Source organism: Carassius carassius, chromosome 34 (genome assembly GCF_963082965.1).
Source record: "Carassius carassius chromosome 34, fCarCar2.1, whole genome shotgun sequence".
NCBI lineage: Eukaryota > Metazoa > Chordata > Actinopteri > Cypriniformes > Cyprinidae > Carassius > Carassius carassius.
This window is the reverse complement of record NC_081788.1, coordinates 18,434,753-18,453,532: the sequence shown is the minus strand read 5'-3', so window position 1 is coordinate 18,453,532 and position 18,780 is coordinate 18,434,753. Positions and strand designations below refer to the sequence as shown.

The following is an 18,780-nucleotide window of genomic DNA, read 5'->3' as shown; positions in this document are numbered from 1 at the left end:
GCTAATTTATTTATTAGACTGGAAATATTAATGCACAAATTAATCGACAAGTAGCATATACTCGTATGACGTTACATAAAATTTGCTATACAAACTGAAATATTTTCAGTTTCATTACATGGTCTAAATCCGCCACGTGCAGGCAGCTGCCGAGTAGCTCGCCGTGATCGTATAGTGGTTAGTACTCTGCGTTGTGGCCGCAGCAACCCCGGTTCGAATCCGGGTCACGGCATTCGCAAATGGCAAGGCATGTGTTTTTGTTTGCTATGTTTGATAAAACGCATACTACTGCCTCATGGTGAATTTCATACATAGACCTTTGTGTAGTTATATTTGCTTTTAAAAATGCTTGAGAATATTTTATTAATTATTATATAGCTCTATACTATTTGTCATCGTTGAATGTAATACTTATTTTAAAAAATCCCTATAAATATTACCTAAATGACTGCATCTATCTGACCATAAATCATCATAGGATTTGTTTTTCTTTTTGTTGCACATGGATCATCCATTCCCTGATGAATCCAATGATGTAATGCCAATGTGGCGTCATATCCTGTTGTTTAAAACTGGTCCGATGTCTTGTAGCAAACGTAATACCCTCTTACTTACGTCATGTGTGATATTTGATCTAATAGACGAAACACTGATTCCCTGAGTCAATCATACGCGAACCGTCATGAAAATACGTTTTAAGACGCGAATGCCTTTTTCTGTCTTGCACCTGGACTTTTATTATGACGTGTCAGCAGGATATTGCTTGTTTTTCAGTCTCTTGTTAACGGAGTTTTCATTGAACCTGCCGAGCAGTAAGAGGGGGGCAAACGGGTTCCCGCATCCATTGTTATTTTACTTTCAATTTTTTTTATACCGGATGACCACAACGCATCTCTGAACGGGACGCCCAAAGCGGACTACCCACCATGTCTTCTGAGGAGGAGAGGGGGGTAGTTCGTGTTCAGGTCAAGGTGAGAAATTGTGGGGACCGAGCGGCAGGTAACGTTATAAACCCCAATTAGACACACACACGGCAGGTAACATTACAAACCCCAATTACACACACACACACACACACACAGAGCAGGCCAGGCCAGGCCAGGCCAGGAGACGGTGTCTGTGTCCGTGACGAGGAGCTGCTCTTCATGTGCATTGCTTGATTCGCTGGCATCTTTGTTGTTTACAAATCGTGATCGTATTAATCATTCGTTTACAAGGGCATACGTGCATTCTTTAAAGTTGTGTAATAATTGTACTGCTTCAATACTTATGTGACATACTTTTTGTAGAAATATAATTATTTGTTGTTAAAATTAATATGTTTTAGATGGTTTTGTTGTAGTTGTTCGACATATACACGTGGATCATATACAAATTGGTCGTTATCATTCTGTACTGCTATAACCATAGTAATACTGTATGTATATTTATTTGTGAAGCCACGTCGTAAAGAGAAAATTCTCATGTACCGCTGACCTGATAGTGAGTCATGTCTGCTCTCAAGTGTCACATGATCATAAACCTGCCATGAACTCCCTCGCTTGTTTTTCAGTCGTTTCTCAGATGTTCAGACTTCCTTAATGAATACGAACAGCAGTGTATCTGCTTTTTGAAAGCCATGTAAGTATTATTTCAGATCCAGGCCTAATAGATCTCCCACGAATGATAAATCATAAATGGCACTTATAGTATTTAAAACATCGCAGTTTTGCAGTCTCTTTGGACAAAACGTTGGGTCTCTTAATTTTAATGTAATTACAGGGAACTTAATCAGTAACTTTGATTAATCAGTAAACTACACTGCCATGAGACTAATTTATATGTCAACTCAGTCACACAGCTTGTAAATAAATAATTTGTTTTTTTTTTTAGATAATTTTCAGGAAAGTGACCAACAAAATGCTATTTGATATATATGAAATGTAAATTATGGTTATGCCAGCATTTTCAAGATGTTCTGTGTCTGACTGTGTGAATGGTTAAAAATATTGAGCTGCTAAAATAAAAAATAAAAAAAACATACAATATTAAAATATAAAAAAACGGAATATATACAAATAAAATAATTAAATATATTATTAAATACTATGATAGTAAATAAGAAATACTGAAATAACAACTGAACCACATTTTGGCAAGGGAGAAAAAAGCTGGAGCTGCACCTACACATGAGTATTTGAAATATTTCTAAACATTTTGATACTATTTAAATTATTCCTTGAATAAGTTTCATATCTTGTTTTTTCCCAGCACCCAAGCATCAGTAACAAATGATACCAAAGTCACAAGGTTTTGAACAATAAATACATTTAAGTCCAGTGTGAACCTTGACAGATGTGTGCTCTGCTTGGGACAGATGACCTTGTAGTGCTGTGTTTTGCAGGTGTTTTAGCATGTGTTGGTAAAGTTCAAAGTAATCTTTACAGCCAGAGTCTGTTTCCCATGCTTGGTTGCAACATCAACAGAGACTCAACAGGCAGTAAATCCACCTGAATAAATGTGTCACCTGATTAGGTAATTTGCATTTCAGAGGATGGAGTGATTAGCCTTTCAGAATAATTAACCAAGTAGGGTTATGTAAAATAGGCATTTTTACATTTGTCTTTGTTTTTCTAAAACTGTTCTTTTAAAAAAAATCTGTCTGTTTGCAGAAGTGTGAAGGTGTGTTACCGCCAGAGTTTCGCTCCTTTGCTGTTGATCCTCAAATAACCTCACTGGAGGTGTTGCAGCATATCTTGATACGAGCATTTGAGCTAAATGGGTGAGTGTAAAATTGTGGAATATATTTGTACTGTGCTAATTGTCTTAGATGTGTTGTTAAAAACAGTTGTAACCCTATTTTTATGATTGTTTAATAGCAATGACAGGGAAATGAACTGCAGCAAATAAATATGCAGTATTTATTTCCTTGGTTCTCTGTAGAAAACGCAACTTTGGGATAAGTTACCTGTCCCGTGACCACGGAGGTGTGGAGGTCTACGTGTCTCTGCTGTCTGACTGGGATTTAGATGCAGCGTTTGTCTGTGCTGCAAAGCCTTTTCTCCAACTCAAGATGGACATCAGACCATCAGAGGACAGTGAGTGAACTCCATATCCTTCTGTTTGCAGGGTATAAATCTATGTCAAAATCAGTGGATTCTTATAATATTATTTACTTTTAAACTGTCTAATTTGAAATTTTTGGGGGTAGTTGTCGTTTAGTTCAAATGATTGTGCATTTTCCTGGGAATATGTAAATTTTTCCTGTATGTTTGTTGTTTTGTAGAGTCTACATTGCATCTTTATTGGGTAGAATAATTATTTTTACAAACATTATGCATTTACATGTAAATAACTCTAATCCGGTCTTGAATACTTTTTTAATGCTTTTCACATTTTCCCCATGTACTTCCTAAGGTCCTGTTTTGGAGGACTGGGACATAATCAGCCCTAAGGATGTGATTGGCTCAGACCAGCTGCAGGGAGAGAAGAGGTCGTTGGCTTCTGCTGCACTTCCTTTCACACAGTCGCTGCTCTCCCAGGTTACTTATGTTTCTTCACCTTGTCAGCTAGCTGTTTTACCAGCCAGTGTCTGCTGCAGTCAGTCAGGTTCACAGTCTACTGCCTTTATACTATAATTAATGGCATTTAGCCTTAAACAATTGAAGTCATTATATATATCAGAATCAGAATCAGAATGAGCTTTATTGCCAGGTATGTTTACACATACGAGGAATTTGTTTTCGTGACAGAAGCTCCGCAGTACAACAGAATGACAGCGACAGAACATAAAACACATAATAAAAGAATATAAAAATACAAAAAATACAAATAAGTAGATAAGGAATGACAATATACAAATTGACAATTGTAGGCAGGTATATTACAAAAATGAAGTTATGTATGTACATGTATATTATGTGCAAAATGTAAGTGTATACTAAGTATGTGTGTTAGATAAATTAAGTGTATGTGTATATAAATATAAAGTGTAGTGTGTTCAGTGTGTATCAGCTGTTCATAAGATGAATAAGATTTTAGGAGTCCTTGAAGACGATATTGGAATATATGAATGATTCTTTCCACCTGTCTTCCACCTAATACCATAAATTTAGTTAGAAATCCATATAAATAGTACACATTCTTGTGTTTACTCTGTATGTTGCTCATCAATTCAGGTGGGTCGTACTCTATCGCGTGTGCAGCAGGCCTTGAGTTGGTCCTATGGGGAGGAGGTGAAACCATTCAAGCCTCCCTTAAGTGATGCTGAGTTCCACAGTTACCTGAACAGCCAAGGTCAACTGACCCGACCAGAGGATCTTAGACTTCGTATATATCATGGTGGGGTTGAGCCATCCTTACGCAAGGTAACCAGACTGCTTTGACAGTTTTTAACTAATCTGCCATTAGAGGGTAGTATATTACTTTCTATATCTAATTTCCTAATCTCTGAATACAAAATATTATAGTTTATTATATATATATATATATAAATATTTATGTGTGTGTGTGTGTGTGTATGTGTATATATATTTTAGTGCCGTCAAATGATTAATCGCATCCAAAATCAATGCACATAATATATCTGTGTATAATTATGATGTAAATAAATATAAATACAAACACATGCATGTATATATTTAAGAAAAACATGTTATGTTTATATGTTCAATATATATATAGAAAATATATAAATATATTCACAAATATATAAATAAATATATACATTTAAATACATGTAAATATTCTAGAAATATTTACTGTATCTGCGTGTATTAATATATATATATATATATATATATATATATATATATATATATATATATACGCAGTACACATACATATATTATGTAAACAAATCTTTTATTTTGGATGCGATTAATTGCGATTAATTGTTTGACAGCACTAAAATATAATCTGAAAGCTGAATAATTAAGCTTTCCATTGATTTATGGTTTATTAGGATCTGACAATATTTGGCAGACATACACCTATTTGAAAATCTGGAATGTGAGGGTGTAATAAAATACTGAGAAAATCGCCTTTGACGTTGTTCAAATAAATTTTTAGCTATGCATATTACTAATAAAAAAATATGTTTTTATATAATTACGGAACGAAATTTACAAAATATCTTTATGGAACATGATCTTTACTTAATATCCTATGATTTTTGGCATTGGCATTTGGATTTTGATCCATACATTTTTTTTCAGTGTATATTTATTGCTAAAAATATACCCCAGCAACTTAAGAATGTTAGTGTGATCCAGGGTCACACACATATATATATATATTTTTCTTCCTATAAATAAATCTAAATTAGAAATGTATATTTTAAATCTATTACATATATTAACATATTTAAAAATGCTTTTTAAAGAATATGATGTGGCAAGCAGGCCTATTTTTACCTTAATGTTTCCTTTGTATTTTTGTGACAGGTTGTTTGGCGATACCTCCTTAATGTGTACCCAGATGGTCTCACAGGACAAGAGAGAATGGACTACATGAAGAGGAAGACAAGAGAGTACGACCAGCTGAAGACCGAATGGACAGAACGGGTCAGCGCAGAGGACTTGGAGTTCATCAGGGGAAACGTTCTGAAAGATGTTCTTCGAACAGACAGAGCACATCCTTACTATGCAGGATCAGAGGACAGCCCACATCTAACCGCCTTGACAGACATTCTCACCACCTTTGCTATTACACACCCACAGGTAAACACACAGTAGTCCCATTTGATAACACTAAGATGTGCCTGTACCTCTGTGGGAAATAAACTGTCCTTGTTTGCTTTTACAGGTGTCCTATTGCCAAGGCATGAGCGACATTGCCTCGCCAATTCTAGCTGTCATGGACAACGAAGCTCATGCCTTTATCTGCTTCTGTGGCATTATGAAACGTCTTGAGGGCAACTTTCGCCCTGACGGACAACTTATGTCCATTAAGTTCCAGCATCTGAAGTTGCTACTGCAGTATTCAGACCCTGAGTTTTATGCCTACCTAGTCTCAAAAGGTGCAGACGATCTGTTTTTCTGTTACCGCTGGCTGCTTTTGGAGCTGAAGCGTGAATTCGCTTTTGATGATGCTCTGAGAATGCTTGAGGTCACCTGGAGCTCCTTGCCACCTGATCCACCTGAGACAGAAGTGGAGCTTCAAGGGCCACCACATGAGGCAGATCAGTCCAATGGCTCACAGAATGTCCATCAGAATGTGGACATGGAGGAGATGGAAGAGAAGCAGAAGGAAAGGCAGAAGAGACGTCACATGCTAAGACCATCCCGAGAGGAGGCAGATGGGGGACGTAGACTCATTGTAGAGGAGGAGGAGAAGGGGCCTCGGAAGGAAGGTGAAGGAGAGTTCGGTGTAGATGACATGGTCAAGAATGATGTCACAGCTCCAGTGCCCTCCTTTGAGAAACAGGCAAGTTTTGGGGAATTCAAGTACTATAGTGGCCGAAGTGAGGACAGCTTTGATATTAATGAAAACGATTGCTCTGATCCTACATTATCTCCAGTACAGTTTCAGTCTGCACACTCCACGTTGCCATTCTCTGTCCGCCAGTCCACAGAGGAAAGTGAGGATGACCCTGGAGAGCAGAAACCTCTCATCGGTAATCTTACGCCGCCTTCTCCAGGACAACGAGACTCTCCCAATGGTCAAGCAGCTTCCCCAGCATCATCTCTTCCTTCTGGTCTACCAAATTGGAAGAGTAGCTCTAATCATTCACAAGAAGCATCTAATTCTCCATCTAGCTGGAGGACGGCATCTCCCGATGACCTTTCAAAATGCACAATGTCTTCCTCTAGTGGGAACAAAGCTGTGTCTCCTGATAAACCTCCTGGGGGGTTCACGTCCTCACAAGCTGTAATAAACGAAACTGGTGCTCAGTCCCCATCAGTGGTCCCAGGGAAATCTTTCCTGGCATCTCCATCGCAGAGTTACAATCGTTCGCGTCTCTCTTCTCCGGTTTTATCCTTCGGCAAATCCCCATCTTTGCCCAAAGCGTTTTCCAGCAATCTTCCCTCACCATGCAGGCCCACCGGGTCTGTCATAACCTCTCCAAACACAAACAAACCAGAAGGAGGAGGAATGAAACCCTGCTCGCTTCCTCCTCCTCAAGAGTTTGGGAAAGGGAATCCCTTCATGCTTTTCCTTTGCCTGTCTATCCTGCTGGAACATCGTGACCACATTGTCAAAAACAGCCTGGATTACAATGAGCTGGCCATGCACTTTGACCGTCTGGTCCGTCGCCACAACCTTGGGCGTATTCTGCAGCGAGCTAAAGCCCTCTTTGCAGACTACCTGCAGAGTGAGGTATGGGACTCTGAGGAAGGGGATGAAGTCAGCTTGGACTCCCCAACCACAGCAGCAACATCCCCCCAGACACCCACAACTAGACCTCCTTTCCTCAATGTACAGCCCTCTCAGGGTACCTTGCCGAATTCAACATATAATCTGGCCAATACCATTCCCTCTCCAACAACTCCTGTTGCCCTCTCTCCATCTGATTCCTGATCCTGTGCAGTAGTAGATTATCTCTAGAAACCAGCTGTGGACCACAAACAGACCCATATAAGCAAGTTTTACTGTACCTTGCAGTCACAGCACAACTTTGTGCTTTACACATGCTTAATGAGACTTGTGTTGTTTTATGTCAACAACCAAAGCTTAGTGACTTTCTCATCTCATGTTTTTCTCCCTGTCCGTCAAGTCCCTTTTATTGTACTGTATCTTTTTTATTGCACTTTATTGATTGTCCTTTGAAAGGGCAGGCCAGTTTGAGTCTCATTTCACTTTGTAAATAACACTTTTGAAAGGCACATTATGGACATATAAGAAACATGTTATAGTAATCTAACTTACCTAAAACAAAGCAACAAGATTATACTGTTATTTATGCAAAATGTGTGCAATCTTTATTTCGGCAAAAAGGATGTCATGAGCATCCTCTGAGGTTATCCTGGCTCTGTTGTTGTAGGGAAGTGAACGTTTACTTAAGTAAACCTTTTGAGACCCTCCCTGAAACTTATCATTAATTTGTCTGACATCGCCAGCAGCAAAGGTGTATTTGTTATACCAGATATTTGTTATTTATGCTTTATAAGAGCCTTAAGCCTTGACATTTGGTAATATGAAACATTTGGCCTGAGATGGTGCTGATGTTTTCTCCAGTATCCCATCAATGTGAAACCTTCTGTTGTAGAATAGGTACACATTCAGCCCCAATCTTGAATCGATCTCTGAACTACCAGTAGAAATCCTCTGCTTTTTGACCTGTCAGCTGTAACTCGTGCAGTGGATGATTTGGTAAAGCAGCACTCCTACTAAGATGAACAAGGAGAATGGCTGGTAATTTGGTTTCACTTATCCTTGCCTTTGTTGGAGAAGTGCCTCGTTTCACTGAATTAGGCATTTTTCTCTCTGTCGCTTATAAGTTTAATTTTCATAATTTTAGCTTTCATCCTTTCACCAAAGGCTTGTCTGTTCATTCATTACCATAACTTTATCATCAAGAGGCAACAATAAAGTATCACTGCTGTTAAAAAAAAATAAATAAATATATATATATATATATATATATATTACACACACACACACACACACACATACATACACACATCTCAGAGTATTACAAAAGTGTTTAATGCCTTTAGCAGAGTGCATTTAGTTGGAGAACTAGTAGACTCATTCTTTGTCTTAATAGCAAGTGTTCTTTTCTTTTTTTCGAAGTGCTAAAATGATAGACCTCTGCACATGGACTAAAAGGTGATTTTCCTGAAAAGTGGAACAGTGATGAGTCCTGTTTGTCAGCGTTTTCTATACATGTATGTTTGTCTCTAATTTTAGTTTGGTTCTGTATGATAGTATTTTACTCAAACCTATGGAGAGACTTGCTAGAGGGAATGCTTGCAGTACTCCTATTTATACAATAAATTCACAGAATATTAATTGATTATAGTGATCTTTCTTTGCACACACAAAGATTTTAATGCAATGCTGGAAATGCTTCTAAATTAGTTTTTTTTTTTTGGAACATGGTAGCTGGTTTCCAGCTGGTCTAAGATAGTAGAGCATTTTGGATCAGCAATAGACTCCCAACTGGCTGGTCGAGCTGGTTTTTAAGAGTATGAAATATGGTCACTCGGATAAGTGATGATTACCAAGAGAAAGCTTTTGCTTTCCTGACTAATTGACGTTAAGTGGATATGGATATGCATCTTGATGTGGTAGTCATTAGAAACCTGCTTAGGCATTACATTTTAGTTTTTATTTAGGAATTTATTATGGTGTTATGTTGCTTCTTGTAACATCATAGGCCATTTGAGTTTTTGTTGCTGAAATATTTCCAATATATTGTGTTTGAAATGGCCAGCAAAATGTCAAGTCTTGGAAGCATTATTGTTTTTTATCAAAAAAAAAAAAGATTTTGAGTTGCTTTGGGATATGTAATCAAGATTGTTACAGAAAAATTAAGGAATGTGGGAAAAAAAGTTGTTTCCGCCTGAGCTTAAAAAAGGGTCATATGATGCAATTTCAAAATGTTCCTTATTCTTTTGAGTGTTACAAGCTCTTGGTGCATAAAGAAGATCTATAAAGTTGCAAAGACTTAAGTCACCAATTAAAACCGATTATTTATAAAAGTTAAGTCAACCACGCCCTCCTGAAAACAGCTCATTCAAACACGCCCCCACAGGTCTACATCATAATGTGGGGAGATTTGTATAAAGCATACAAATATTCATGCAAAGAAAGAAGGTTTAACTTTTATTTTCGCTGTTGCCACCGGCGCCATGTCGTGGAGACGCTGTGTGTTTCCTTGTGAATGCGAAACTACTTTGTTTGGTCTTCCAAAAGAGGACACAACTAGAAACCAGTGGTTAAGCTGTAATTATAACACTGTTCCAGAACAATTCAACCCAAATATTGAGATTTTATGGAAATCTGCTTCGATCCTGGGAGAGAAGACTACAATTCCGGCTGTTCTGACTCAAAGCCTGTAAGTAACGTACATTTAAATATTTAAGGATTTAACACTGATGATTGAAATACGAGTTTTGAGCAGTGTAGAGCAGCTCTTGTTGTTTGTCTTTTCTCCGATCACAAATGCATTTTTTTATGTTTACGCGGCGCGATGCAACACAACGCAACGGGTAAAAGACTATAATTCAACATTTTGTCTTAATGCTTCAGACGTTTGTTCTGTTGGAGCATAAGTGGCCTGTGAAGTGAACATCCCGGGATATTCAGCCATGATTCCAGTTCGAAGCAGAAGTATGTGTTCCATTCAAATATATATCTGTAACATACACATATGATGTACTTATTAATTGGGCTAATTTCCATTTCTTATGTGTAATTTAAATTGTGGAACAATAAACCAACTACAGTCATCTTAAAAAAAACATGTCCCTTTGCCTGTTTGTTTCACAATATGAGGAACACGTGCAGTTTGTTATCTCCATTCATGTTACAAAAACACTTATACTCTCTATCAGAGGTGGGTAGTAACGAGTTACATTTACTTCGTTACATTTACTTGAGTAATTTTTTGGGGTAACGAATACTTTTCGGAGTATATTTAAAGATGGGTACTTTATACTCTTACTTGAGTAAATTTTTGGGGGAAAATCTGTACTTTTACTTCGTTACTTTGGGCGACGCTCCTCTCGTTACTTTATCTTAATGCAATAAATGTTAGGTGCTTCAGTTTATTCCAAACGCGCCGTCTACTTTTCTCTGGGCAATGAGCGATGCCCTTTCGCGAATGATTCATTCTTTTGAGTCAATTCTGTTCAAAGGCTTGATCAAACCAATTGGCAAACGAGTGAATTGGTTCATGAATCAGTTTGAATGAGTCGTTCAGTTCCCTTCCCTGCCGCACGCGCTGAGCGTCTGAAGTGGTTCACTCGGAGTTGTAACGTTTAAGAACAGAAAGAGCGTTGAAAACGTGGCTGGAACTGCACTGAATTGAAATCTGCAAAGGCTATTATTTGCTAGCGATGGAGATCCTTATTAGATGAACACCGCGTGTGCTGTCTACTGTTTAACAGGTAATAACTTGGGCTACATTCGATTACAGTACACGATACCACTGACATTAGTTTGTTGTACGTGTGTGGCTTATAACAGAGGGGAGTCAAGTTGAATGCAGCTTCCAAAAGACAAAAAATAGCCGATTAAGATTTTATTAATTTTAATACAATCACACCGGCGTGAGTACGTTCAGCAAGTCATATAATCAGCTGCTAAATTCAGATCTGTGATCGCTTGCTGGCGCTGAGCCAGAGATAGATGCGTTCATGCAGCGCTGCGCATTATAACCAATCACACATGATTCTTTTGAGCTTATTAAAGCATTGGCCAATCAGAGGTGTTCAGATGAGTCATCGCTGAAATTCCGGTTCTTCCTTCACTCGCTCACTGACTGAATACCTCTTTCTGGCGAATTCTCTCGTCAGAAACAACAAAGTGCAGATGTTTGTACGAATCTTTAATTAAATATTGATTTCACAGTGTTAACAGTTTCAGTGATTTTAATGGGAGTTTCTGAGAGTGATTGAAATCTAGACTGTCTGTGAAAATTATCTTTAATAATGTAAATTTTATTTGCTCTCTTTCTGAACAATGAAAGATTAGTAGCAATATTTATATCACATTAACTTTCAATGTTAAATTCACATTTAATATAAAGTCAGTCATATTAAAAATATGTTATGGTATGACACCTATATCTGTTACTTAAGTAAACAGACAGGGTTTTATAATAAATTACACAAATTGGAGTAAAGGCTGATGAAATATATACATTTATACACGCACACATACATTACATACATTTTATCTATATATCTAAATAAAAATAGGCTCAGTATATATGACCCAAAGTAACTAGTAACTAACTACTTGAGTAGATTTTTTATCCGATACTCTTTTACTCTTACTCAAGTAACTATTCAAGACTAGTACTTTTACTTTTACTTGAGGAAATATTTCTAGAAGTACTTTTACTTTTACTTGAGTACAGTTTTTGGGTACTCTACCCACCTCTGCTCTCTATTGATTTTACTGCTAAAGAAACGGTTCTTTCTTGTGAGACATTTTGAAGGTATCTATGGCTTATGGCTTATGCCACTAAAAATAACAGTTTTAGATTAAAATGCCGAAACCTGGAATCGGACCAGGGACCTTTAAATCTCCAGTTTAATAACGCTCTCCCAACTGAGCTATATCGGCGGATAGAATACAAATTTTTGGAATATGCATATGGCAGTAGTATACAGCTGTAAGACCCCTAGTTAACGTCATGTAATCAGTTAGGCAGACATAGGCGATGATTACAGCTTGTAATCTTAATAATGGCTCTATAAATCATTTTAATGAATTGAAAGGCTTGTTCACACGATCATGACGTTTACACAGTTTATAGCTGTGTTTCTTATTTCGAAGACTTCTGCGCCCTCATGTGGTCGTATTTGTCGACCGGCTGCAGATATTATCGATGGTGTCTAATTTCACCAAAGTAACCATTATAAAATTAGTTATTTTTGTGAGGAATAAATTATTATGATTCCTTTGTTTATTTATTTTTTTCGGAGTGTAATTGTTACCTTTCTGAAATGAGGCAATCTCAATGAAGCCATCAAACGCGACCGCAGGAGGGCGCTGCAGTATTCGAAATGACAAAACTAGTTCCGTCATACTACATAACGTCACGTGGCCCCCAAACAATTTATAGGGCCAGTGGCGCAATGGATAACGCGTCTGACTACGGATCAGAAGATTCTAGGTTCGACTCCTGGCTGGCTCGTAATCTTTTCTGAATTTGATTAAAGCAACACTTTCTAACTTTTGGCGCTGTAGCGGTTAATAAACAGAACTGCACGCGCCCCGCTTTCTAACTTTTGGCGCTGTAGCGGTTAATAAACAGAACTGCACGCGTCCCGTGTAAAAACATTAAAACCGAGGCCACTTCTCTAAGTTTGTCTATGGCGATTCACGCAGGTAAGTGTTACTCCACAGCAGTGACTACCAGACCAGGCTACAATAGTCCAAACAAAAGCACTTATTATTAGTGTTCCGTGGTGATTTGTGATAATACAAAAACGTGGTTTTAAAGATGAATTCATGATGTACTCGATCATTATAAAAATTTTGCTAACTTTATTTTATCTCATATAGGCTGACACACCAAGTATTTTTCTGTTAGTAGCATATTTCATAAGAGAACAGCTTGCTGAGGTTCTTCTAAATGCTGGTGAGGTACTGTGTACAGCAACTGGTCTTCTTGTCTTCAACAACTACTCTGCATTCTGTGCTCATTCATACTGGGAAACAGTAAGAATATTGTTAAAATTCAAATGTATTCGACTTAATTAGTAAAGATGAATATACAAAAGCTCTGAGCATAACATTACATTGTTATCCATGCACTCAGGAACATTTTTACATGGTATTCTCTCTGTTTGTTCTTTCAGACCGTCACATTTAACATGTGGATTCCCTGCAAACATAGTGCGGTCTTGGATGCTATTGGAGATGCTATGGGAGATAAAAAAAAAAAAAAAGAGTATTTAAAATGATTGTGAAACAATGCAATTGAATTGCATAACTATATGATTTATTATAGACAAAGTCTTATTTCAGTTAGTAGCATGAAATGTTTTCTCCTACTTGTATGAACTGATGTCAGCAACACACTTTATTTCTCTTATTTTTGTAGAGTTTGGCCCACAATCAGGTGTGCAATTACTCCACTCACTCCACTCTGACAAGACGCCTTTCACTGAACACAGTCAGAGAGTTATTTGTTACTTTACACCTACAAAACCTTACACCTGCAATGGTTTGAAAAATCCTCATTTAGTCTGAAACTAGGAACAACCGATCTTTAACATCATCATTCACAATTTGTTTGAAGTGCACAAATGTTAAGCACCCGATTTACAAAATGTGACACATTTTGATGCTAAACAATAAAACGAGCGTGCTTTGCATTTGTGTAGCTTATGCTGTGTTTGAATATGCCTAGCTACAATACTATACAATAATACAACAATGTGAAAAACACTATGACAAAAGAGTAGTATGTCCAAAATCATAGTATTCAAAAAAACGGTAGGCAAAAAGTGCCTGAATGACCTACTACTTCTCTTGAGTTTCTGAAAAGGGCATCCAATGGACACTTTACTGTGCCATGAAGCCACAGAAGAGTATTTGTGAAAGGCAACAACAACATGGTGGATGTAGTATGTTTGAGTTTTGTTCATACTACCCATATTCATACTATATAGAGCATAGTTTTTTTTAATTTTGTTAAGTAAGTTTTAAACCAAATGTATTGCCGTTCAAACCAATCAGGGTTCAAATTTCCTGTCTCGTGTATTCCGTAATTCTTTTCTTTGCACTCACTTTTACAGCCTTCTATGTTATAGCACTTGCCATGTTGAACAATCTCTCCATCACATGGGGTTCCTTTGTATTTTCTATCACCACAATCCCTCAATCTCTTTCGTTGTCCCTTGATGTTTTGGCATGTGATATTTTTACCGAAAGGTGATTTACAATTACTCCACTCTCCCCATTCACTCCATGTCCCATTTACTGAGAGAAAAAGACAAAAAGAAAAGTGTAAAATTTTAAACAATACATTTTCTTTTAGATAAATTTAGCATTCTGTCACTATACTTACTTGGACAGTTGACAGGAATGATGCAGATACCAGTTTGTTGCTCTTCACCTCGACACTGTTTTCCACCATGTGCTGGTTTAGGAGAGTCACAAATTCGTCTTTGAGTCTGTTGACCCACTCCACACGTCACAGAGCAGGGTGTGTGACCTGCCCAAGAGCCCCAGTTTCCATCAACTGTGAAGCAGAGAAATAAAGTTCTTGTTACTAAAATCCTCTTGTATGTTTGGCTGTTTTATAGAAGAAAACAATGTCGGACCTGGGCAGAACGGTAGACCGCTGCAAGGGCGGCTGTCTGTGTCAGAGCCCTCGCAGGCATTGCCACGTGGAATGGTAGATGAAGTAGGGTTGGTGCATGTTCGTTTACGAAATTCTTTTTGAGGAATGCGTCCTTCATAAAAACAAGTAACTGGACATGGACCCCAACTCCCCCAACTGGACCAACCACCATGAGCTAGACATCAAATGAGAGCATGTTCTTAATTTTCAGTTTCTTCAGTGAGTAAAAAAAAGAAAACTATGCTTACTCGGACAGATTATTTTGGTGGAGCAAAGGGTGATTTCTTCTTCTGCACCACTACAGGAGCCCCCACATTGTGAAATGGGTTCAGAACATGTTCTTCGCCTTTTTTTAATTCCATCGCCACATGTGACTGAACATAGTTGCCACTTCCCCCACTCTGACCAGCCACCTTCCACTGAACAATATATATACAGAAATATGAGAAAGGACATAGAAACCTCTATGTTTAAATGTGACAATTAATTAAATGTTCTTTTACCTGGGCAGCAATCTTTTTTCACACATGGTTTAGTTTGAACCTTTCCCAGATTTTCAGGATCTGGGCAATTGCCAATTCCGTGACACGATCGTCGCCTTTGACTGACTCCCTCTGAACAACTCACTGAGCACTCGCCCCAGGGAGACCATTCAGACCATGTTGCATTGCTATTTATATAGCTTTCCACATAAAAGGACCATTAACATTGCATTATTTTAAAGTTGTGATTTAACGGAAGTAGCAACAGACCATCTCTGCCATATTGTGATGTACATCAGAATGTAACAGATTATTGGAAAATAAAAAATGTAGGGAGGCGACTTGGTTGCATTGGCTGACGGTTGGATGTTGAGATGTGCACATTTTGGGCATGTCTGCATGTCATAAGCTTCATGGAAAAAGTTTACTATGTTAGGAAATAGTTCTCCCATCTTAAAATTATCATCTGTTTAATAAACAATAATGTAGCTCAATGTGACATTTATCATAACAGGTTTTGAGGATATGACAGGATATGAACACTATAAGTATCACATCAATGAAGCTTACCCACAGGACCTACAAACGCCATCTGCTTCTTTGAAGCCATAGCTGGGGTTCAAGCAACAGTCTTCTTTTTCAACCTCACCCAAAAGATTACCACATTTCCCACTGGACAGGGTAAATGATGAAAAACACTCCACCTTCTGCGAAACTTGAGAAACAAACCAAATTAATGAAATAAAATACTTGTTACACTTATTGCCTGATATATGTTATGGCACAGATGACCAGGATGCATTAATAAATAAATTGTATTATTCTGTTGTTTCCATAAAGATAAAGTTGGAAGAAAAATGTTTTTGAGAAAGTGTTTGGTAAGCTAGCCATATTTTTGCTTAATATTCATTTAGATATGACCGAATAATTATATATTGTCATAAAACATTTAAAACCTGATTGTTGGACATAAATCCCGAGGAGCACAATCCCCAACACGATCAGATTCATGGCTGAATCAGTGACAGAAATGCTTGATTCTGAAAGTGGAAGTACTTGTAAATAAAATTAATTCAAGTAAAAACATTTAAAAATTATGATTAGCCAAAACAAAAACTGAAACTACAAACAAATGTGTGTGTGGGTTTTTGAGTTATATAAATGAATTGATCATACAAAGTAAGGGTTCAGAGGTTCATACGTTATGAATTTAATATTTGAACCAATATAAAATTTAGCCACTTACCTTACACAGTTCCCTTTATTGTGGCAGATTTAGAGACTGTGATAGAGAGTGGTGTGTTTCACCCTGCCTCAACAACCCAAGAGAGCTGTTTATAAAAACAGGACATTTTCATTGTGAAAGAGGTTTCCTGCTTCCTTTATTCCATAATGATTTTGCAGATTCATCAGAATTGCTTGCTGGTTTGTAAAATAATCAAATAGTTTCAGTTCCCTATCCTTCAAGAGTTCAGCGCAGTTGTTGAGCACAGTTACGTCCGGTCAAAGCTCTTCTCTAAATTCTTTCAAGTGTCCTAACCAACCAACAAGCATATAACATTACTTTTTATTGATAAAAATGGCATAATACCTGAAATCAAGTTTGAATGTAAAACAAACTTATGCGATCCGTCCAAGTGTTCTTTTCTCTTTTTCTAAGTGCTAAAATGATAGACCTCTGCACATGGACTAAAAAGTGATTTTCCTGAAAAGTGGAACAGTGATGAGTCCTGTTAGTCAGCATTGTCTATACATGTATGTTTGTTTCTCTAATTTTAGTTTGGTTCTGTATGATAGTATTTTACTCAAACCCATGGAGAGATTTGCTTTGGAGAGTTTGAATGCTTGCAATACTCCTATTTATACAATAAATTCACTGAATATTAATTGATCAATGATCTTTCTTTGCACACACAAAGATTTTAATGCAATCCCTGCTGGAAATTCTTCTTAATCTGTTTTTTTTTTGGAACATGGTAGCTGGTTTCCAGCTGGTCTAAGATAGTAGAGCATCTTGGATCAGCAATAGACTCCCAACTGGCTGGTCGAGCTGGTTTTTAAGAGTATGAAATATGGTCACTCGGATAAGTGATGATTACCAAGAGAAAGCTTTTGCTTTCCTGACTAATTGACGTAAGTGGATATGGATATGCGTCTTGATGTGGTAGTCATTAGAAACCTGCTTAGGCATGAAGATATTTTCAAAATAAAATTATGAAAAGTTTTTATTTATTTATGAATTTATTATGGTGTTGTTAATATTATGTTGCTTCTTGTAACAGCATAGGCCATTTGAGCTTGTTTTGCTGAAAGAAATGTGTAGATTTGCAATATATTGTGTTTAAAATGGCATGCAAAATGTCAAGTCTTTGAAGCATCATTGGTTGGATTAAAAATCTGATTTTGTGTAGTTTTGGGATATGTAAGCAAGATTGTTACAGAAAAATTAAGGAATGGGAAAGAAAGTTGTTTCAACTTGAGCTTAAAAAAATATGCGATTTCAAACTTTTCCTTTTCTCTTTTGTTACAAGCTCTTGGTGCATAAAGAAGATCTGTAAAGTTGCAAAGACTAGAGTCACAAATTAAAATGATTATTTATAAAAGTTAAGTCAACCACCCCAAACATGCCCCACAGGTCTACATCATAATGTGGGGAGATTTGCATAAAGCGCACAAATATTCATGCAAAGAAAGAAGGTTTAACTTTTATTTTCGCTTAGAGACACTGTGTATTTCCTTGTGAATGCGAAACTACTTTGTTTGGTCTTCCAAAAGAGGACACAACTAGAAACCAGTGGTTAAGCTGTAATTATAACACTGTTCCAGAACAATTCAACCCAAATATTGAGATGTGCGCAGCCGTTTTATGGAATACTGCTTCCTGATCCTGGGAGAGAAGGCTACAATGCCGGCTGTTCTGACTCACAGCCTGTAAGTAACGTACATTTAAATATTTAAGGATTTAACACTGATGATTCAAACGTGAGTTTTGAGCAGTGTAGAGTAGCTCTTGTTGTTTGTCTTTTCTCCAATCACAAATGCATTGTTTTATGTTTACGCGGCGCGATGCAACACAACGCAACGGGTAAAAGACTGTATAATTCAACAGTTTGTCTTATTGCTTCAGACGTTTGTTCTGTTGGAGCATAAGTGGCCTGTGAAGTGAACATCCCGGGATATTCAGCCATGATTCCAGTTCGAAGCATTCCATTCAAATAACTACCATTATCTTAAACTCAAAGAAAACAATTTCCCTTTGCCCATTTCTTTCTCAAAATGAGGAACACGGGCAGTTTGTTATATCCATTCATGTTACAAAACACTTATACTCTCTATTGATTTTACTGC

At 37.3% G+C, this 18,780-nt stretch overlaps 2 protein-coding genes and 3 non-coding genes across 10 annotated transcripts; 3 read left to right on the top strand and 2 right to left on the bottom strand.

Annotated features, from left to right (window-relative positions):
• Positions 1-160: 160 nt before the first annotated feature.
• trnah-gug (transfer RNA histidin (anticodon GUG)) lies at positions 161-232 on the top strand. Its single transcript has one exon. It is a non-coding gene; the product is annotated as a tRNA-His (tRNA).
• Positions 233-599: 367 nt separating this feature from the next.
• Positions 600-7,540, top strand: LOC132114616 (TBC1 domain family member 25-like). Of its 3 annotated transcripts, none has more exons than XM_059522832.1 (8): positions 601-971; positions 2,427-2,514; positions 2,652-2,761; positions 2,923-3,077; positions 3,397-3,521; positions 4,158-4,346; positions 5,424-5,699; positions 5,785-7,540. In XM_059522832.1, exons 4-8 carry the CDS (start codon positions 3,053-3,055, stop codon positions 7,498-7,500), a joined length of 2,331 nt encoding a protein of 776 aa, XP_059378815.1. In that variant the 5' UTR covers positions 601-971; positions 2,427-2,514; positions 2,652-2,761; positions 2,923-3,052; the 3' UTR covers positions 7,501-7,540. The 3 variants fall into 3 exon arrangements, with proteins under 3 accessions (XP_059378812.1, XP_059378815.1, XP_059378813.1); XM_059522830.1 differs by having other exon boundaries at positions 2,384-2,514; XM_059522829.1 differs by lacking the exon at positions 2,427-2,514 and having other exon boundaries at positions 600-971.
• A 4,603-nt stretch (positions 7,541-12,143) lies between these two features.
• trnas-gga (transfer RNA serine (anticodon GGA)) lies at positions 12,144-12,219 on the bottom strand. The gene has a single exon. It is a non-coding gene; the product is annotated as a tRNA-Ser (tRNA).
• A 501-nt stretch (positions 12,220-12,720) lies between these two features.
• Positions 12,721-12,793, top strand: trnar-acg (transfer RNA arginine (anticodon ACG)). The gene has a single exon. It is a non-coding gene; the product is annotated as a tRNA-Arg (tRNA).
• Positions 12,794-13,126: 333 nt separating this feature from the next.
• On the bottom strand, positions 13,127-16,802 carry LOC132114613 (properdin-like). Of its 4 annotated transcripts, none has more exons than XM_059522824.1 (11): positions 16,679-16,802; positions 16,389-16,472; positions 16,003-16,147; positions 15,454-15,632; positions 15,199-15,369; positions 14,931-15,125; positions 14,675-14,848; positions 14,395-14,586; positions 13,657-13,768; positions 13,401-13,512; positions 13,127-13,310 (listed from the first exon to the last, which is right to left on the bottom strand). In XM_059522824.1, the coding sequence occupies exons 2-11, from the start codon at positions 16,441-16,443 to the stop codon at positions 13,302-13,304; spliced, it is 1,344 nt and encodes a 447-aa protein (XP_059378807.1). In that variant the 5' UTR covers positions 16,444-16,472; positions 16,679-16,802; the 3' UTR covers positions 13,127-13,301. The 4 variants fall into 4 exon arrangements, with proteins under 4 accessions (XP_059378807.1, XP_059378806.1, XP_059378808.1 ...); XM_059522823.1 differs by having other exon boundaries at positions 16,389-16,465; positions 16,684-16,795; XM_059522825.1 differs by having other exon boundaries at positions 15,454-15,620; positions 16,389-16,465; positions 16,684-16,795.
• Positions 16,803-18,780: the final 1,978 nt, after the last annotated feature.

What these genes read in the sequence shown, in the direction of transcription:
- LOC132114616 (XM_059522829.1), top strand. Translation starts at nt 927, where the DNA reads ATGTCTTCTGAGGAGGAGAGGGGGGTAGTTCGTGTTCAGGTCAAG. An exon ending in TAGTTCGTGTTCAGGTCAAG is followed by an intron (nt 972 to 2,651) that starts GTGAGAAATTGT and finishes GTCTGTTTGCAG; the next exon opens with AAGTGTGAAGGTGTGTTACC. An exon ending in CGAGCATTTGAGCTAAATGG is followed by an intron (nt 2,762 to 2,922) that starts GTGAGTGTAAAA and finishes GGTTCTCTGTAG; the next exon opens with AAAACGCAACTTTGGGATAA.
- LOC132114613 (XM_059522824.1), bottom strand. Translation starts at nt 16,443, where the DNA reads ATGAATCTGATCGTGTTGGGGATTGTGCTCCTCGGGATTTATGTCCAA. An exon ending in GATTTATGTCCAACAATCAG is followed by an intron (nt 16,148 to 16,388) that starts GTTTTAAATGTT and finishes TTGTTTCTCAAG; the next exon opens with TTTCGCAGAAGGTGGAGTGT. An exon ending in CGGTCTACCGTTCTGCCCAG is followed by an intron (nt 14,849 to 14,930) that starts GTCCGACATTGT and finishes TCTGCTTCACAG; the next exon opens with TTGATGGAAACTGGGGCTCT.